This window comes from Aquarana catesbeiana, linkage group LG09 (assembly GCF_042186555.1).
Source record: "Aquarana catesbeiana isolate 2022-GZ linkage group LG09, ASM4218655v1, whole genome shotgun sequence".
In the NCBI taxonomy this organism is placed as follows: Eukaryota; Metazoa; Chordata; class Amphibia; order Anura; family Ranidae; genus Aquarana; species Aquarana catesbeiana.
The window spans coordinates 251,789,357-251,810,247 of NC_133332.1; the positions used below are offsets into that span (position 1 = coordinate 251,789,357).

Here is a 20,891-nt window from a genome sequence, read left to right on the forward strand (position 1 = left end):
CATCAAGATATCGTTTTGTAGGTGTTCAGCAATGGCAACCTCCATATAGTTCTCAGGACAGGTTTCTATTTAAAGGCCAGTTTTACCAAGAGAAATAGGAAGGTGACTAATGGCTGCTGCTCCTCTGAAAATACCAGCTGCCTGGCTCCCATGACACTTTTTAAAGCTGAATTTCAGGTATGGATTTTATTGTAAGCAGATATCACCTCTGGGGAAGCGGAGAACTACTCTAGTAGGCACCACTACTACAGTGATCAATGCCGTCTTGTGCCAAGCCTCCCCACCTCGTCTAGTCACTTTGAATTATTTGAGAACAATGCAAGGCATTCTATGAATGGCATCTGTGCTGAGTGAGCGCCCCCTGTGGTTACTATGCAGCAGGGCACAGGGACCTGAAGACTATGGCTATCGCTGTAGTAGCAGCACCTGCTACAGCGATCCTCTACTAATGCAGCAGTCCTACAGCTATAAAATATGAACACCTACGTTGATCCAGGTGCGCTAACATAACTGCAATAAGATCCATACCTGGAATTTGGCTTTAAAGTGATGCTAAAGGATCATTTTTAAAAAATTTTTTTAAATAACAAACTTGTCATACGTACCTCCACTGTGCAGCTCGTTTTGCACAGAGTGGCCCCGAACATCCATTTCTGGGGTCCCTCGGCTGTTCTTGCGGCTCCCCCCTGCATTAGATAACCCCCTTGAAAAAGCGCTCTCCCGATGGGGGTTACCTTGCGGGCCCGCTCCCGAGTCCAGCCTTCGGCGTCCATAGAGACCGAATGCAGGACTCGGCCACACCCCCCCCCGGCGCCCGCGTCATTGGATTTGATTGATGGCAGCGGGAGCCAATGGCTGCGCTGCTATCAATCTATCCAATCAAGAGCCGGGAACCCGTGGAAACAGGGACGGTGGGAACGCGCCAACCAAAATTCGGGGCTCAGGTAAGAAAAACAGGGGGCTAGGGGGCTGGTGATTGCAAGGTGTTTTTTCACCTTAATGCATAGGATGCATTAAGGTGAAAAAACACAAAGGTTTACAACCCCTTTAACAATTTCAGAGTTGCTACCATAGAACAGGTATTCTAATGAATTCTGCCCTCACTTGTTGCATGCTAGTTCCAGGTGTCAATCGCTAAATGCACCAAAGGCTGAAAATTTGAATTTTCAGATGTTGGCATTGGAAATTGCTGTATTTCTCTCAGTACATTTTTCAATAAAAAAACCCCAAAAAACTCTAGTTTAGGATCATTCAATTTTTCATGTCTATATGTGGAATAAGAGAAGCGGAGCTGGCTCCTAAAAATGCTTCTTTGTGTCTCTTCATTTCAGACTCCACGATACAACCTCCGCAGTAGCATGTTAATGAACAAGTCCTCATCTGCTTTGTAAATGTACCAGAGAATAGCCTGGCATGTCACTGCTGACAAGGTCATTGATTACTCACATTACATATTTTTAATTGTGTGAAATAAATGTGTTTTTGTAAACTTATATCATGACAACATAACATTTTTATATTGTAGTAAATAGTGATGAGTTGAACTTGCCTGGGTTTGTTTTGGGCAGGGTTCAGCAAACTTCAAAGAAGTTCAGATGCCAAATCCAAACCCCATTGAAATCAATGGGAGCTGAATGTGTCAAGTTAAAAATGTTCATTTTCTGGGCTAATAACGGGGGGGGGGGGGGGGGCTGCCCTAGAAAACCTTTTACCAATGAACAATAAATTCAGCCAGGAGTGTATGTGTGTGTATATGTATATATGTGTATGTGTGTGTGTGTATGTGTATATATGTATATATAAAATTAACAGTCCAGAGGATCGCTGCTCTTTAAATTCCTTTATTGAACCTAAGTTCAAACAATCCTTACATAATGTGTAAGTTCATTACATTTTTGGGCTCACAAGCAATGCTTCTTCAGACCAAACACACATCTAAAGTCAAAGTTTCACACATGGCTTAAAAACCATAATTTTACACATTTGGAATCAATTATGTGATTAGTAATCTATCAATTACAAATTGGATCCTTTTCTTATACATCCTTATATCACACATGGGGAAATGGTTAGCAAATCATAGAGCCCTCCCATATTTCAACAGAAGCCTTCAACTCGTTTAATCTGCCAAAAAGAAAACCTGTACACAATGTATCACTATCTGGCCATCACATCGAATGAATTATCACCTATCTAAACAAATATAAATCCAGATCTGTATTCAACCCTTTAGGGGCAATAGTATCAAGAAAATTAATCCAATGTACCTCTGGCTTTTTTAGAATGGATTCTTGGTTACCACCCCTCCTATTCTTATTAATTCCCTCCAGTACCATAAATTTTAATTTGGAAATTGAATGTCCTTTCTCCAAATAATGTCTTGCTAAAGGCAACTGTACCAATTTGTCTCTGATTGAATATTTGTGCCTTGCTATCCTATCTTTAACTTTCTGAATGGTCTCTCCTATGTAAAGTAACCCACATGGACATTTTATTGCATGTATTACATATGATGATTGGCAAGTGTAATAAACTTTGATTCTAATATCATACCCCTTATGTGGATGGGATATACTCTTGCCTTTTTATCATGGAGTTACATTGTATACACGATAGACATGGGTATGACCCTGTATTATGGGATTCTAAAAAGTTACTAATGGGCAAGGAGGGGTATCTTGGTCAGATCTGACCAATCCATCCCTTAGTGTTCTACCTTTTCTATATGAGGACAAGGGGGGAGCTTGGAATTCACTAATATTCAGATAATTCTTTCAATGTTTAAGGATATTATGGATACAAAGTGAATATGGATGATACTGTGACACAAATGGAATTCTCCTATCATTTCTATAGTGATGCCTTCTCTGCTAAATGTATACAGTGGGGACGGAAAGTATTCAGACCCCCTTACATTTTTCACTCTTTGTTATATTGCAGCCATTTGCTAAAATCATTTAAGTTCATTTTTTTCCTCATTATTGTACACACAGCACCCCATATTGACAGAAAAACACAGAATTGTTGACATTTTTGCACATTTATTAAAAAAGAAAAACTGAAATATCACATGGTCCTAAGTAATCAGACCCTTTGCTGTGACACTCATAATTTTAATTTAGGTGCTTTCCATTTCTTCTGATCATCCTTGAGATGGTTCTACACCTTCGAGTCCAGCTGTGTTTGATTATACTGACTGGACTTGATTAGGAAAGCCACACACCTGTCTATATAAGACCTTACAGCTCACAGTGCATGTCAGAGCAAATGAGAATCATGAAGTCAAAGGAACTGCCTGAAGAGCTCATAGACAGAATTGTGGCAAGCCACAGATCTGGCCAAGGTTACAAAAAAATTTCTGCTGCACTTAAGGTTCCTAAGATCACAGTGGCCTCCATAATCCTTAAATGGAAGATGTTTGGGATGACCAGGACCCTCCCTAGAGCTGGCCGTCCGGCCAAACTGAGCTATTGGGGGAGAAGAGCCTTGGTGAGAGAGGTAAAGAAGAACCCAAAGATCACTGTGGCTGAGCTCCAGAGATGCAGTCGGGAGATGGGAGAAAGTTGTAGAAAGTCAACCATCACTGCAGCCTTCTACCAGTTTGGGCTATATGGCAGAGTGGCCCGACTGAAGCCTCTCCTCAGTGCAAGACACATGAAAGCCCGCATGGAGTTTGCTAAAAAAAAAACACCTGAAGGACTCCAAGATGGTGAGAAATAAGATTCTCTGGTCTGATTAAATCAAGATAGAACTTTTTGGCCTTAATTCTAAGCGGTATGTGTGGAGAAAACCAGGCACTGCTCATCACCTGTCCAATACAGTCCCAACAGTGAAGCATGGTGGTGGCAGCATCATGCTATGGGGGTGTTTTTCAGCTGCAGGGACAGGACAACTGGTTGCAATTGAGGGAAAGATGAATGTGGCCAAGTACAGGGATATCCTAGACGAAAACCTTCTCCCGAGTGCTCAGGACCTCAGACTGGGCTGAAGGTTTACCGTCCAACAAGACAATGACCCTAAGCACATAGCTAAAATAACAAAGGAGTGGCTTTTCTTGAATGGCCCAGCCAAAGCCCTGACTTAAACCCAATTGAGCATCTCTGGAGAGACCTAAAAATGGCTGTTCAGCAACGTTTACCATCCAACATGACAGAACTGGAGAGGATCTGCAAGGAGGAATGGCAGAGGATCCCCAAATCCAGGTGTGAAAAACTTGTTGCATCTTTCCCAAAAAGACTCATGGCTGTATTAGATCAAAAGGGGCTTCTACTAAATACTGAGCAAAGGGTCTGAATACTAAGGACCATGTGATATTTCAGTTTTTCTTTTTTAATAAATGTGCAAAAATGTCAACAATTCTGTGTTTTTCTGTCAATATGGGGTGCTGTGTGTACATTGAGGAAAAAAATGAACTTAAATGATTTTTAGCAAATGGCTGCAATATAACAAAGAGTGAAAAATTTAAGGGGGTCTGAATACTTTCCATCCCCACTGTACGTTCCTTTTTTAACTAATGAAACTGGATAACCTCACAAGCCTGGTTTCCATTTCATTTAATCTTGCTTCACATTGTTGTGGATCACTAACGATTATTTTAACCCTATGCAGCTGGCTCCTAGGTATCGAATTAAACACCCCATGGGGGTGAAAACTCTGATAGTGTAATAACTGATTAAGCTCAGTACTTTTTATAAACAGATCACTCTCTATGTTCATACCATTTTCTTTATCGTACACCATGGGACACAGAGCACCATATTAATGACTATCTGGGTTATACGCTACCTTTAAGTGGTTGGACACTGGCAACCAATAGAAAGAAAGTTTTCCCCCATATAACCCCTCCCATACAGGAAGTACCTCAGTTTTTTTGCCACTGTCTTGAAGGTGATGGTCATGGCTGTTTGAAGCTCTTCAAAACTTAATGATGTTTTAGTAAAGGGCATTATGATCGGATCCATTCGGATTGCGTGAAGGCTAAAATGGATGGTACCTGAGCCTCATGGTAAGGAGAGAAGATTCCTTGAGGTTTTGCCTGTAATGCAGCCTTACGGCGTTGGACCCTGCGTAATGGAAACCTGTGCAGTGTTTGTCTTGACTAAGGTGCTTTCCTGCAGGGTGCTATACAGATCCAGGGGAGTGGACCCCAGATTAAAGGGGGACCCAGTCTCCTGCGGTCTTTTATGACAAAGCTTGCCGTGATGGGTGAAGATTGGACTCCTGTTATGTTCAGAGTCCTGCAGCCGGAATGGTAAGTCTGCATTTGTTTGCATTTGCTCTTTTTTTTTTTTTTTTTTTTTTTTTTTTAAAAAGAGAGAAATCTGACTGTTCTCCCGGTGGCCACTGGGAGCAGTGTGCCGTTTAACCACCTCAATACAGGGCATTTTCACCCCCTTCCTGCCCAAGCCATTTTTTAGCTTTTAGCGCTGTCGCACTTTGAATGAGACTTGCGCGGTCATGCAACACTGTACCCAAATGAAATTGTTATCTTTTTTTCGCCACAAATAGAGCTTTTTTTTGGTGGTATTTGATCACCTCTGCGGTTTTTATTTTTTGCGCTATAAACAAAACAAGACTGACAAGTTTGAAAAAAACACAATTTTTTTATTTTTGCTATAATAAATATCCAATTTTTTTTTTAAACAATTTTTTTCCTCAGTTTAGGCCAATATGTATTCTTCTACATATTCCTGGAAAAAAAAAAAAAAACGGAATAAGCATATATTGATTGGTTTGGGCAAAAGATATAGCGTCTACACAATAGGGGATAGATTTATAGCATTTTTATAATTTTTTTTTTTTTTTTTTTTTTAACTAGTAATGGCGGCGATCTGTGATATTTTTATTTTATTTTATTTTTTTATCATGACTGCGATATTGCGGTGGACATATCGGACACTTTTGACACATTTTTGAGACCATTCACATTTATACAGCGATCCATGCTATAAAAATGCACTGATTACTGTATAAATATGACTGGCAGGGTTAACACTAGAGGGTGATTCTAACTGTAGGGGGAGGTGACTAACAAGGGGAGGAGACTGATCAGTGTTCCTCTGTACTGAGAATACACCATCGGTCTCCTCTCCTCTGACAGGACGTGCATCTGTGTTTTTACATACACAGATCCATGGTCCTGCTGTGATCACGGGCAATCGCGGGGGCCTGTCGGACATCAAAGCCGCCGGGCACGCGCATCGGGTCCTCATTGACACGGCGGGCGAGTGCTGCTGGCAGCGCACGCACGCCCCCTGGTGGACCGGGTAGGCGAGGACGTCATATGACGCCCTCCGAGAACGAGAGCCGTGCCACCTGGCCGTCATAAGATGGGCGGCAAGCGGTTAATCATGCTATATACTCTTACTCATGTGGACTGCGGTTTATCCTCCAGCCACTAGAGGGTGCAGGCTCACTCAGTATGGCCTATTTTTATATAGGTAGGAAGTGGAAGGGCGGCCATGCCATGTGGCAACAGGATTAGTAGGCCTCTGGAGACATGGCAGCAGATACTAAGTGTGAGTACTTACTATGGGAGAACCATGTGAAGACAAGTTAAGATTTTATGTTTCATACTTACTGCTTATCCGGGGGGACTGTGCACCTGAAAGTTAAAACACCCCTGAATGGTTAGCAGTTCACTTTAAAGTGTTGACTGCTCTATAAGCAGGTGCAGCGTAGTATACATGCTTGCAATCTTGTTACTTAAATGCATGTTTAAATATACACGTTTGGGTAAATGTGGGCATAGCTCCAGTATAGTGCATACGTGCTTGGCTAGAGCCTGCAGGTCTAGTGTGGGGCCCAACTTCAGTTAAGCAGGTGCTTGCAAAACCTGCTGAAGCAGCACGGTTGCTAAAGACGCACGGTTGCTGGAATGCACGGTTGATAAAAACGCACGGAATGCATGATTGCACAAAGATGCATGTTTTTGTCATGTTTTGCATAAATATACATGGTTATACATGTTTGCATAGAGATACATGATCATGGTTGCACAAGAATGCATCTTTGCTTAAGCATGCATGGATGTACAAAGATGCATGTTTATTCGTGTTTGCAAAAATGTACATGTTTGCATTGAGATGCATGTTCAAGCATAGAATGCATAATCGCATAGAGATGCATGGTTATTTAATGCTTGCATAAAGATGCAGGTTTGGACATGTTTATATAAATGGACATTGATTATTCATGGTTGCATAAAGATGCATGGTCGCATAAAGATGCATGGTTAGACATGTTTGTATTGATATGCAGGATTTTACATAAAGTCACATAAAGATGCATGGTCGAATAGAAATGCTTGATTGCGTAAAGATGTTTGATTGCATAAAGATACATTATTATACATGTTTGCTTGAATATATACATGTTCACATAGGATACATGGGGAGTTGTTTGCGGAGGGCAGATCCACTTTGCACTGCGGGTGCACTTGGGGGTGCAGTCGTTCTGAATCTAGGAGGTAGATCTGAAATAAGGGGAAGCTCTGCTGATTTTGTCATCCAAACATGTGCAGGCTAAAATGCTGTTTTTTATTTTCCTTGCATATTCTCCATGGATCTCTGGTGACTTTACTTCCGAGTGCACTTGCGGTACACTTGTGGTGCGGGGTGGGTTTGCCCTTGGTGAATAACTCCCATGGTTGCACAAGAATACTTGATCACTTAGAGCTGCTTGATCACATAAAGCTGCTTGATCGCATAAGGATGCTTGATCATATAAAAATGTTGGATCTCATATAGATGCTGGATCATATAAAAAATACATGGTTGCATAAAGATGCATGTTTATACATGTCTACATAGATACATCTTGTATAAACAAGTTTCATAAATGCATGCTTGCTTATTGCGAGAATGCCTGTTTCCATGGGCACGTGTTGCATGAATGCGTGTATACAATGCACACTTTCATATTTTGCCAAAATGCATGTTTGCATGCACACATGCTTCCATAGAAGCATATTGCTTAAACACATGCTGGCATGTTTTCATTTGTACTGCATACACATGTTTATTACATTAAGCTGTTTACATATGTACTTGTTTTCTCCGGGACTATTTACCTATGTACTTATTTACATAGGACTACGTGCGTATGGGCCTATTTGCCAGGGTGTTGGTTGCCTGAGGTTACATCCGTATGAACGTATTGACCCTGTACTGCATACATGAATGCATGAATGGCAAGAGCACTTTTATACCTGCATGTTTGCATGCCTAGGTACTTGCATACCTAAGGGCTTGTATAGAGTTAAACCAACATTGGTTTAGGCCTGCATCCTTGGAGGACTGTTTATTGGGATACCAGTTAAACAGTTCCAAAAAGAAAAAAGAGAGGCAGCCGGGGGAAGCAGGAGCACAGCTCTCAGGTTCAGTGATCTGGCAGGTATCCACATCCCCTGATGGACAGTGGTTTCGGGTGCATCTGAACCACTGTGGTGCTTGGCATTGCAGTGTGTCCTGGCGCATTCATTTTTCATCAGACTGCGGCCACATCACCTTGTTCATGCCTGATCTCGGTTGATTGAAGCCTAAGCAGGATCAAGCCTGGTTCGTATACAGATGGGAGACTGCCTGGGGATACCAGATGCTGTAAGCTATTCCCCAACGGTGTGAGGGAAGCATCTGAGGCTGCTGGGTTTTTTGAGAGTATCTCAGGCCAGTAAGACTTAGGGCAGTCTCTGAGGTGGTTTGTTCCATCTTTTGCCAGCAGAAACCTGGTAGATTAAGGGCACCTCTTGGGTGGGGGTCTGTCACAGAGTCGTCAGTCTTTGCTTTACGTTTGCTCTTGGAGCAGAAGTAATGGGCTCATTATTGTGAGACAATTAAATGGTGGCAGTTCCGAAGTCAAATAGGAACATGACGTCTATTTTAAGATCTCAACCCACTGAACATCCTTCTGTTTTCATAAAGGTTAGACCAGTGGTTCTCAACTCCTGTCCTCAGGACCCACTAACAGGCCAGATTTTAAGTGTTACCTTGGGGAGATGCAGACTAGATTACTGCAATCACTGAGCAACAAATGATATCACCTGTGATGTATTTCAGTTATCTTGCAAACCTGACCTGTTGGTGGGTCCCGAGGACAGGAGATGAGAACCACTGGGTTAGACGATTCAGTGATGACCTATCTGCAAGAGGTAGGTTTCATGTGGCGGTTTGTTTCCAAGCTCATCAAGGATGCTCTTTACCTCAATCTTTGCTCAAGAAGCAGTCAATTCGAGGGGTTCCTTTGATATATTTCTACAGAAGGAAGCTGGGTTTGGGTCAAAGCACTTTCTCTACATGCAGCCCCTACGCCAGGTCTTGGTAGAGGTTCATTCTGTGTCGGGAACTTGAGGATCCAGGCATTGCTTTGCCAGAAGGCTCGGTTTCCGGCGTGTTGCAGAGCAAAGATGATGATTGATATTCTTCCTTTTTAGGAATCTGGAAGATAACCACTGATGCCAGTCTCTGTAAGTTGACTTAAGGCTGGCTACAGTTCAGTAGGCTTGATCTTCACAGGAGAAAATGCTGTCCAATAGCTGGTAATTATTTGGCCAGTATGCCTTGCTCTGGATTATAGGACAAACCTGTTGTAGGTTCAATCTGGTGGAAATGCCTTTGCAGGTCTGTCTGTCTATCAACCACCAGGGCGGCACCAGAGGTCATGCGACTCGGAGGTGTACCACATTCTGTCTGGGGCTGTACAAGTGCTGTCTCCATTACCAATACATATTCCAGGTATAGGATATTGGCAAGGGGAACTCTGCAGGGGAATCTACTAGATTCCAAGTTCTACAAAAGTTGGGACAGGTGTGTCCAAGACAAGAGTCCCACTGCCAATGGTGGTACATACACTGGTAATACCTTAAGGTCTGGTTCTCCCTTATTTGACGCTTTATCGTACATCACGGGACACAGAGCCACAGTAATTACTGTATGGGTTATATAGGCACCTTTAGGTGATGGACACTGGCACAACCTAGACAGGAAGTTTAGCTCTCTGTATAACCCCTCCCATTACTGGGAGTACCTCAGTTTTTTCGCCAGTGCCTTAGGTGTTGGGCACTAGTAAAGATGTGCTGTGCTGAGCTCCATGAGGCAAAATCTTGCTGGAGCAAGCCATGCACCCGGACCCATTCCAAGTGTCTTATCAGGCCGAATTTGATGGTACCCGGGCCTTGTGTCGGAAGAAACAAGGTTCTGCCTGTAACGCTTTTCTTTTTAGAGAGCTTGACCTGGGGATCCAGTGTTTGGTTTTTTTCAGCCACATTTTCCTGGCGGGGTGCTTTACAGGTCCAGGGGTGTGGAACTCCTGATAAAAAGGGGTCCCGACTCCTGAAGGTTTTTTAACGGAGCCCACCATGAGTGGTGAAGATTGGGTCTGTCTGGTTTACCACAGAACCCTGCAGCTGGATAAGGTAAGGGAGATTCCTAAGGAATTTTTCGAATTCTTGTGTTGTCATGCCTAAAGTCGCCACCAGGGGGCTGTCAAGAGCACATACCTGATTCCATGCTTGTCAGTCTCGCTCTGTGTCACAAGCTGCATGCTTCCTCCAGTCCAAGCCCCAGGTAGGATGTGGAAAGGGTTTTTTTTTTTCTCTTTTGACTGCCCCTCCCACCTTTTTTCCAGCAGGCAGAGGGAGCATGGGTCAGTAGGCGGTATCCCGCCATTATGGCGGTTCTCCTCTCCTCCACCCGGATTGGAGCCTGCTCGCGCGGTAAAACAGTCTCGTTTGAAAAAGATGAGGGGGGCACGGTTGGAGGAAAGGGCCGGGGGTCTTAACGCGGCATCAGCATGATTCTGCATCCACAATGCGGGCTGTGTAAAGCTATAAGGTGCACTTTTTGCAGGTGCATACAGGTGAAGGAGGGACACAGAGCAGATGGGTGGCATGTGAGTGTGGGTGACACAGGCATTCCCAGGGCACGTTTACTTAGCATCAGACTGAGCCTTGATAGCAGCAGCAGTTGCTGGACTATTTTGCTTAGCAGTGGGTGCATTTTCTGGTAGTACCTCTTCATTTGTGCTTGGCACTATGGGCAGAAGGGGAGGTACAAATACTCCAAAAAGCAGGGGCTCAAAGGGATCTCCCTCAGGCTCTGAGGACCCTCCCCCCCGAAAGACCTAGGGAGGCTGGTCAGAGCGAGCCATCGGGGTTGTCTGGGGCTGCAACTGCTTCTGGCATTTCAGCCCCTGTATATATTACTCAGGAGGTTTTCTCCTCAGGCATGATTGGATTGGAGGAAAGATTAGCGGCTTTAATTGCATCTTCACAGAGTAGAATAAAAACGCATTAGGTCCCCTTCTACCACCCAGGACCCTCAAACAGAGGAATAGTGGGAGAGGGAAGATGATTCTCCCTCAGGGGACCATGAAGAGACTGACTCCTCTTCCGAGGAATCAAGTGGGGAAGGACCTTCAGCTTCACAGGCTGAGAAATTGCTGGTGCAATTTCTTACTGAAATGGTCCGCTTCACATTTAAGTTACCCTTAACTGAGTCGGTTGAAAAACCCACTTTGGGTTCACTGAAGCCTCCTCAAGCTTTGCGTGCTTTTCCTGTCCATTCATTGCTGGAAAAGCTTATGTATTCGGATCACCCAGATAAGCATCCCCCAGATGAAGGCACGTATACCCTGTGCCGAAGACGCGTAGGGGAGGGGCAGGACGGAGCTTTCTACACACAGACAGGCAGAGGATTGAACACCGCACCGCACGCCACAGGATTCATCTGTATTGCATGTTTTGGATAGGATGGTGCACTGACGCACCCAAGCATTGTGAGTACCCTCCTGGAGGGATTGTTTTTAGGGCTTTTCAAATAAATTCCTGGCGGTATTATGCTATGAGTCTCCTTTCTTTCATATATGTCACCATTTGAGCGAGATACAGATCATCACCAGCATACCCTGTGTGAGCCCTGGAGTGGCTCTAATGCGTGTTTTGACACTGTTTAGCTACTGTGTCACACGCTCTAAGGTGAGCGCATTATCCATTTGGGGTCACTGGAGAGCACTGCAGCATGCCTTAATGTGCACATCTCATAAGAAGAGCATGAGGAATATTTAGCACTTTTTCAAAAAAAAACAGCATGAGGATTGCCTGCTATTTGTTTGGACACTATTGTGCACTTTGATTTATATACTCTTATGAATGGCTTGGACTGAGATATATTCATTTTGTATGAATTGGTTTCGGACACTTTATTTATCAAGTAGCACTTATATATTTTGTTTTTTTTTTTTTAATCATTTAAAGGATTTTTTTTTTTTTTTTCTCACATTTTTTTGCATGGTGCATGTTACCATTTTTCATATATTCAATTGTGGATTATAGTCACTTTCTTCACAAGTGTGTGACACTGTTTATAATTTATAATAATTTTTAATATTGTATAGATTTATTATATTCTTTGTTTCACGTATTTATAGCCTTTAGCGCATACACATATATTTATTTATTTTTGGCATATACACGGTATGGAACGTGGTTAGTGTGTGCAGCTGAATTAGGTTCATTTATTCACACTGAAGGCATTAACCCATTTGTGGCTCACAAGATTTTAGCACTATTTTTAGATATTTTTATATACTTTTTGTTTCAAATTCTACATGTGTCACAATACTACTATGCTTTAACCAACTGCTTTGGAAAATACGTTTATACACTATTGATACAATACTCCCCCCCCCCCCCCATTTTTTGATAGAATACGGAATAGTGTGCTCTTCTATTAACCTTGAAGAAGGATATACAAATGTCAAAAGTATTTCTTTTTGGCTTCCGAAACATGTCGGTGATTTAAGTCTAGCAGCTTTTCCCATTGAGATGTATCATTGTTTTTATCTCTTGTACATTTCTATTGATATATTTATTACTTTGTATTAATAAAGTGAATTTTTTTTATATATAATTTGGGTGTACCCTAATTTTGTACTTCCTCTGTGTCCGCACTATCCCTGGGGCCTATTTCTTCTCCATCAGATTCGGAAAACGGATGTTTTGTTTGTTTGTTTGTTTGTTTCAAGGTCCTAGAAAAAGATAGGCAGCATTGAAATTTGCTATTAATCAGTGGATTCGGCAAGTAATTTTTCAAGCTTATGGTTTGAAGAGGAAAGTTCCAACTTTTCAAATCAAAGCTCACTCAACAAGGGCTGTTAGTGCTTCGTGGGCAGTGCATCACCAAGCCTCCATGGCTCAAATCTGCAAGGCTGCAGCTTGGTCTTCAGTCCATACATTCACCAGATTCTATCACCTTTGGTCGTGGTTCCCCCCCCCCTCAGGTAGCATTGCTCTGGGACATCCCATACAGTAATTACTGTGGCTCTGCGTCCTGTGATTTTCTTGAAGTATATCATGGGACTCAGAGGTCCCTCACCTCTTTCTGATTACACATGTATTGCTTTGCTACAAAACTGAGGTACTCCCAGTAAGGGGAGGGGTTATATAGGGAGCTAAACTTCCTGTCTAGGGTGTGCCAGGGTCCATCACCTAAAGGTGCCTATATTTTACCCATACAGTAATTACTGTGGCTCCGTGTCCCGTGATGTACTCCAAGAAAAGGATTTTACAGGTAAGCTGTTATAAAAATCCTATTTTTTCCCTGTTTAGGATTCTGACACATCTGTTGCGAAGAATCCATAAGGTGGTAATACTGTTATTAGTGATACCGACTTAGCCCAGGGGGCCTTGGTACGCAGACATGGCAGGACTTGCGGGGGTTACTCCTTTGGACACTCCCATTCCAGCGGGACCTGATGGCCTTGAGTCCTGTATCTCAGCATTGTTGAGCCCCTGGAAGCCAGCTTTAGGGAACTTCAATTATAGAACTTGAAAATATTTTTTTTTCCCCTGGCTTGAAGCCAGGAAGTGGCCCACGCAGAAATGTGTGTGGGAGGTTTTCTCTTTCTTTCTCCAATCTGTAGAAGAAAGGAGTTTGGCCTTAAGTACCGTTAAGGGTCAGGGTTTGTCCCTATCCATTTTTTTTCCCAAGGTAACTTGGACAGTCCCATCTGTCAGGCCATTCTGGTGTGCTTGGGACTTGAATTGGTCTTTACTGTCCTTGCAAAGGCCACTTTTTGAACCAATCAGGAGATTCTGTTGGTCCTTTTATCTCAGAAGGTGGCTTCTTTGGTTGCTATCACTTCACGAAGTGGAGTGTCAGTATTGGTGGCTCTTTCATGCAAGGAGCCATTCTTGATCTCACATCACAAGGTGATGTTGCGTCCCCTTCCATTTTTATTGCTTAAAGTGGTTTCTAGTTTTTCACGTGAAACGTCTTGCCTTTTTTTATTTCTCCTAAATCGGCAGGAGAAAGATCGCTATCTACTCTAGAGGTAGTTTGGACGCTCAGGGTCGACTTGAATTTTCGTCACCAGGAATCCTGGTTGTGCTGCCAGAAGAGCAGGCGGCATCTAGGTCGAATATTTAGGAGTGGATCTGCCAGTTTATCAATGATGCCTATGGTTTGAATGGCAAAAAAACTCATTTTCCTGGGGAGAGATTCTCTACCAGGTGTGGGAGTATCTTGGTCCATCCAGCATCGGATGTCAGTGGCCCAGGGGTACAAGACCACTATTTGGTCTATACATCTACAGGGTTTTCACCAGGTTGATGTTAATCGCGTAGAAAATACTGCCTTTGCCCTCAGCGTATTACAAATAATGGAGAAGGTCCTCCTTTGGTGGCAGTTTCTATAATAGTGTCTCCCTCCCCTCAGGGGTATTGCTTTAGGACATCCTAGATGGTCATTATTATGGTGTCCTGTGATGTAGGATAAAGAAAAATGGATTTGTAATGCAGCTTAACTGTAAAATTCTTTTCTTGGAGTACATCACGGGACACAGAGGTCCCTCCCCTCTTTTCTGGGATCTTCATAGCTTGCTAGAAATACTGAGGTACTTCCTGTATGGGAGGGGTTATATGGAGGTAACTTTCTTTCTATTGGTTGCCAGTGTCCAAACACAAAGGTAGCATTTAACCCAGAGTCATTATTATGGTGCTCTGTGTCCCGTGATGTACTTCAAGAAAAGGATATTACAGGTAAACTGTATTAAAAATCCATTTATTTTCAACAATGTGTCCAAAACTGAAATGTACCTTTTTTGCTATACATTTCAGACCTGGGACTAAATAATTGATGTACTGATCAAACGATAAAAAGGTTCCAATGTCACCATCCCCCACTGCAAAAATATCAATAAATCTGAACCATCTGAGTGTTCAGTAAACATTATTATAAATAAATGAGGTCTCAATCATATTCCTAAATAGATTTGCGTACGTGGTTGTGACATTGGAACCCATTGCTACCCCTTTAACCACTGAGCCTCCTTCTGAGATTTGGTGTTTACAAGTTAAAAACAGTTTTTTGCTAGAAAATTACTTAGAAAAAAAATGTATATAATGTTCGGGGGTTCTAACACTCTAGAGAATAAAATAGCGGTCGTTACAATACTTTGTCACACTGTATTTGCGCAGCGGTCTGACAAGCGCCTTTTTTGAAAAAAAAAAACACACTTTTTAGAATTAAAAAATAAGACCACAGTGAAGTTAGCCCAATTTTTCTTTATATTGTGAAAGATAATGTTACACTGGGTAAATTAATACTCAACATGTCACGCTTCAAAATTGCACCCGCTCGTGGAATGGCGACAAACTTTTACCCTTAAAAATCTCCATAGGCAAAGTGTGTGGTTTGAACACCGTTTTCATATGTGGGCACTACTCACGTATGCATTCGCTTCTGCACACGAGCTTGGTGGGAGAGGGAGCGTTTAAAAAAAAAAAAAAAATTGTGTCACTTATATTCCTATTGCAAGGAATATAAACATCCCTTGTAATAGAAATAAAAGCATAGCAGGACCTCTTAAATTCATATTAAGGTCAAAAAGACCTCAGATCTCATATTTACACTAAAATGCAACAATCAAAAAAAAAATTGTCATTTGAAAAAAAAAAAAAAAAAAGGCCCTTTTTAAGAGCTATGGGCAGCAGTGACTTTTTGACGTCGCTTCCACCCTGCAATGATATGGAGACAGGTGGAGGCTATTTTTCCCCTCACTTGTCTCCATGTCTAGCCAGGAGAAGGTTCCGATTACCTCCATCACTACCGACGGCTCTGGTAAGTGGTAGAGGGCACCGGAGTACGGCCTATAAAAGTGATCTTGCGACGAATCCACCGCAGAGACCACTTTTATCTGAAAGCGGTCTGCCCGCTGAAGAAGAGGATACCAGGGTTATGGCAGCTATTCCTCTTCAAAGTACCGATGTAAAACTGCGGTGGGTAGTCTGTAAGTGGTTAAGCTGCATTAATAGGTCTTTTTAAACAAAAAATAGTTCTCATCAAGAACAATTTTAAGCAATGCAAGCAGAAAATCAATTTGTTTATCATTATAGCACTGTGACTGTATCAGCAGCCGCCGGTAGGCTTCCATCATACCCAGATCATGTGGAATAACCGTGTAAAGACTAGAAGAGTCAGGTCCCACTTCTATATTCCTAATTTTCTCTAGAGAATCACTAGTATCACGTAAATATGATCTGGTATTGATTAGGTCTAAATTGGACCATATATTTTAGTCGTAAAAAAAAGTGAAGCCAATCCTCGTCTGCTCGGCTTGTTATCAAACCGACCGACAAAGGGGGGGACAATTGTAATTATGGACACCCCGTGGTATGAAGCTGAGGTATTAAAACAGTTATCAGATATGCATACATATAAAGAGTTGGACTCTTGTCCTGTTTTTCAGGTTTAGTCTAAAATTTAAAAAAAAGTGGTATGGAGAGCTCTTAAAGATGGTATTATTGATAATGACACCCAGAAATGTTTAATATGTACTGTCACACCGGTAATGTGTATATATTATTAAAGATTCATAAGGACCTTTTGAATCCCCCGGGCTGTCCTTTAGTGTCTGGAACAGACTCAGTTACCACTCCATTAGTGCAATATTTGGATAGATGTTTCACTCCACTGTTAATACCAGATCATATTTACGTGATACTGAATTTTCTATAGAAGATTAGGAATATACAAGTGGGACCTGACTCTTATAGTCACTTGGGACAACTATAGTCTTTACACTTTTGTTCCACATGATCTGGGTATGGAAGCCTGCCAGAGGCTGCTGGCACAGTCACAGTGCTATAATGGTAAACAAATTGATTTTCTGCTTGCATTACTTCAAATTGTTCTTGAAGAGAACAATTTTTGTTTAGAGAGACCCATTATTTCCAGCTTAAAGGGGCAACGATGGCTTCCAATGTCGCAGCCCCGTACGCAAATATATTTCAGAATATGATTGAGGCCTTATTTAGAATAAAATGTTTACTGAACATTGTAAGGGGTGGTGTACGATAAAGAAAATGGTATGAACATAGAGAGTGATCTGTTTATAAAAAGTACTAAGCGTAATCAATTACACTATCAGAGTTTGCAACCCCATGGGGTGTTTAATTCAATACCTAGGAGCCAGCTGCATAGGATTAAAAGAATCAATAGTTTTCCACAACAATGTGAAGTAAGATTAAATAGAAACCAGGCGTGTTAAGCAAGGTTATCCAGTTTCATTAGTTAATCACTTACCAACCCACTGCCGTCATACTGCGGCAGGTCGGCATGATCCTGCAAGCCGTCGTAGCTATACGTCAGTTCCTTTAAGCGGGATAGCAGGCATGCGCGTGCCGCCGCACTCAGGCGGTGCCAATGTTCGTGACTGGCTGTCGCGATGACCGCTGGGCAAGAGTGGCAGAACAGGGCCATGTGTGTAAACACACAAATCCCTGTTCTGAGAGGAGATGCAGATCGTGAGTTCCTAATAGCTAGGAACCACAATCTGTCATTTCCTCTAGTCAGCCCCCTACAGTTAGAACACACACCTATGGAACCCATTTAACCTCTTGATCGCCCCTAGTGTTAACCCCCTTCCCTGCCAGTGACATTTATACAGTAATCAGTGCATTTTTATAACACTGATTGCTGCATAATTGTTAAGTTCCAAAAATGTGTCAAAAGTGCCCGCCTTAATGTTGCAGTCACAATGCAGATCGCCGCCATTACTAGAAAAAAGGAAATTATTATTAAAAATGCCATAAAACTACCCCCTATTTTGTAGACACTAAATCAATCAATACACTTATTGTGTTTTTTATTACCAAAAATATGTAGAATACAAATCGGCCTAAACTGAGAAAAAATAAGCTTTTATTGAAAAAATTGGAGATATTTATTATAGCAAAAACTAGAAAATATTGTATTTTTCAAAATGGTTACTTTTGTTTTTATAGCGCAAAAAATAAAAATGCCAGAGATGATCAAATACCACCAAAAGAAAGTTTTATTAGTGGGAAAAAAAGGACATCAATTTTGTTTGGGTGCAACATCGCATGACCACGCAATTGTCAGTTAAAGCGACGCAGTGCCGTATGGCAAAAAGTGCCTGGTCATTGAGCAGCCAAATCTTCCAGGGCTGAAGTGGTTAAAAAGGGACATATATATTTAGCAGAGAATAGGCATCACTATAGAAATGATAGGAGTATTCCATTTGTGTCACAGTATCATCCATATTCACTACGTATCCATAATATCCTTAAACATTGAGAGAATTATCCGCATATTAGTGAACTCCAAGCTCCCTCCTTATCCTCATACAGAAAAGGTAGAACACTAAGGGATCGATTGGTCAGATCTGACCAATATACCCCTCCTAGCTCATTGGTAACTTTTTTAGGATCCCGTAATACAGGGTCATACCCATGTCTATCATGTATACAATGTAACTCCATGATAAAAGGCAAGAGTATATCCCATCCACATAAGGGGTATGGTACAGTACATTACATTCATTTTCCTGATACTATTGCCCCTAAGGCAGTGGTCATCAACCCTGTCCTCAGGGCCCACTAACAGGCCAGGTTTGCAAGATCACTGAAATACATGACAGGTGATATAATTTGCTGCTCAGTGATTGTAGTATTCTAGTCTGCATCTCCCCAAGGTAATACATAAAACCTGGCCTGTTAGTGGGACCTGAGGACAGGGTTGATGACCACTGCCCTAAGGGGTTGAATACAGATCTGGATAAGCTTAGCAGAATCCGGCAATAGAATGATCTACTGCTTTATTTATACTGTAAACATGAACAAAGGAAGGTGGTGGCTTCAGAATCAGCTAGACACTTGCATTCTTTCATAAGAACCAATCACACACACGGCTCTGAACACGACCGTGTGCACACTCCCACTGCTACCAATGATATGAGCCGTACTCATGGTTCAGTGGGCTATAATTTTGTATGGTTATGCTATGGTTCCGATGTACGCAGACATGCTTACTAGGAGCGTTAATGCAGTCGCCATGAAGTGGCCAGTCTCTTGGTGAGGCATAAACGAACACTCTTTAAAATAGCAAACAGATCTGCCGTGTCCACAGGAAGGTTTCTGCAGCCAGTGGTCTTCCACCAACATCTGTATGTGGAAACACTTACATGAGCTTATTACAGCAAAACTGACACTGGGGGGACATCTAAAAAAAAAAAATAAATAAAAATTTCCACAACAGTCCCTCTTTGTCATATGCTCCCATGCATCCCTTGATAAATCTTGATCTTCTTACACCTGGAAATGAATTAGTCCTTAAAAAGGAAAACTGTTCTTCAGGAGGGAGGACTTAGATGAGGACATGAAGGCCGGTCGGTCTGGGATCCTCTGCCTCTTGTACGTGGGTTGGGCTTCAGGGCATCTCATCTCAGTGAGGAAGATGTGGTTATCTGCCCGGGCTCTGTTTACTCATCCAATCGGGCAACAGTAGCACCTCATCACAGCATCTATAAGGAATAGAAACAAAAATATGAGTATATATACCCCCCCCCACATCCCTCAACCATGATCCGCTGAAAACCCAAAGATTCCCAGACCCTTAAAAGGATTCCAAACTTCACTAGCTATAGGCTCTGGCTTTGCAGGGATCTAACCTTATCCATATGGGTCTGAACTTTGTTACTAGTATCCCCCGATCCAGATATATGAATTCGCAGAACCCCCCCTGATGCCAACAGATAATCATGGGCCATCTTTCAATGGAAGGGTCTTGATCTGCCGTTGTTCCTGTGGGATCTTCATTGTAGCTCCAACAGTTTTATTGAACATCCCATCCACACTGGATGAGAAATTGTGCAATCTTTTTCATAAGCTCAAGCCCCCACCCTATACAAGTAGGAAACCATGCCCAGACCTGGTCGTGGTTGGTGAACACTTACCTTCTAGCTATTCCTGCCATTCTTACCTTCTCTCGCACCATCAAATCCTCACAATCAGCCACGACATAAGATGCTGGGATGAGTTTCACCCGGACGCATGAACCTCTTGCATTAGGTGGAATTACCTTATAAGCTGTAGACCTGCAAAAGTACCAAACTAAAGTAGAAGCACACTTGTGGGCTACCTAGTTGTCCCGATAACCAAACTGGCAAGAACCAGAGCTATTGTTAAAACTAACTAATTTTACCCTCTAGAAATCTATTGTTAAGTTCTGTTGACAAGTGTCTGTTTGGAGTTTTTACTAGTTTGTCAAAACGTCTCATACCAATATGATCATGTATAGCATGTACCGTTTGTCATTGCTGGGGTACTAAAGCTCGGTGGAGATTCAGAGTAGACCCAGCTGTAATGATATCACGTACTGGACATGAAACGCTGTAGCTAGTTGCCATGTTTGGAACGTAGCCATCACAGCTTGGCTAACCGTGCAACATTACAGAAACATCTGAACTCCCTTATGTTAAGAATTCACAGCTTTTAACAATTTCTAAAAAAAAAGTTCTCAATAGAGAAAGCAGAAACAGGCTAGGTCAGTAAAAAACGGCTCATGTTGGACTGGCAGGATGTTCAGGCCTGTCGT

General features: G+C 42.2%; 1 protein-coding gene across 1 annotated transcript in view; it reads left to right on the forward strand.

Annotated features, from left to right (window-relative positions):
- LOC141108510 (uncharacterized) overlaps positions 1 to 20,891 on the forward strand; it is an 83,531-nt gene that overhangs the window by 56,268 nt on the left and 6,372 nt on the right. The window contains exon 10 of the mRNA XM_073600181.1: positions 1,332 to 1,430. Coding sequence (XP_073456282.1) covers positions 1,332 to 1,391 — 60 coding nt within the window. The 3' untranslated portion in view covers positions 1,392 to 1,430. The remainder of the gene's footprint in view (positions 1 to 1,331; positions 1,431 to 20,891) is intronic.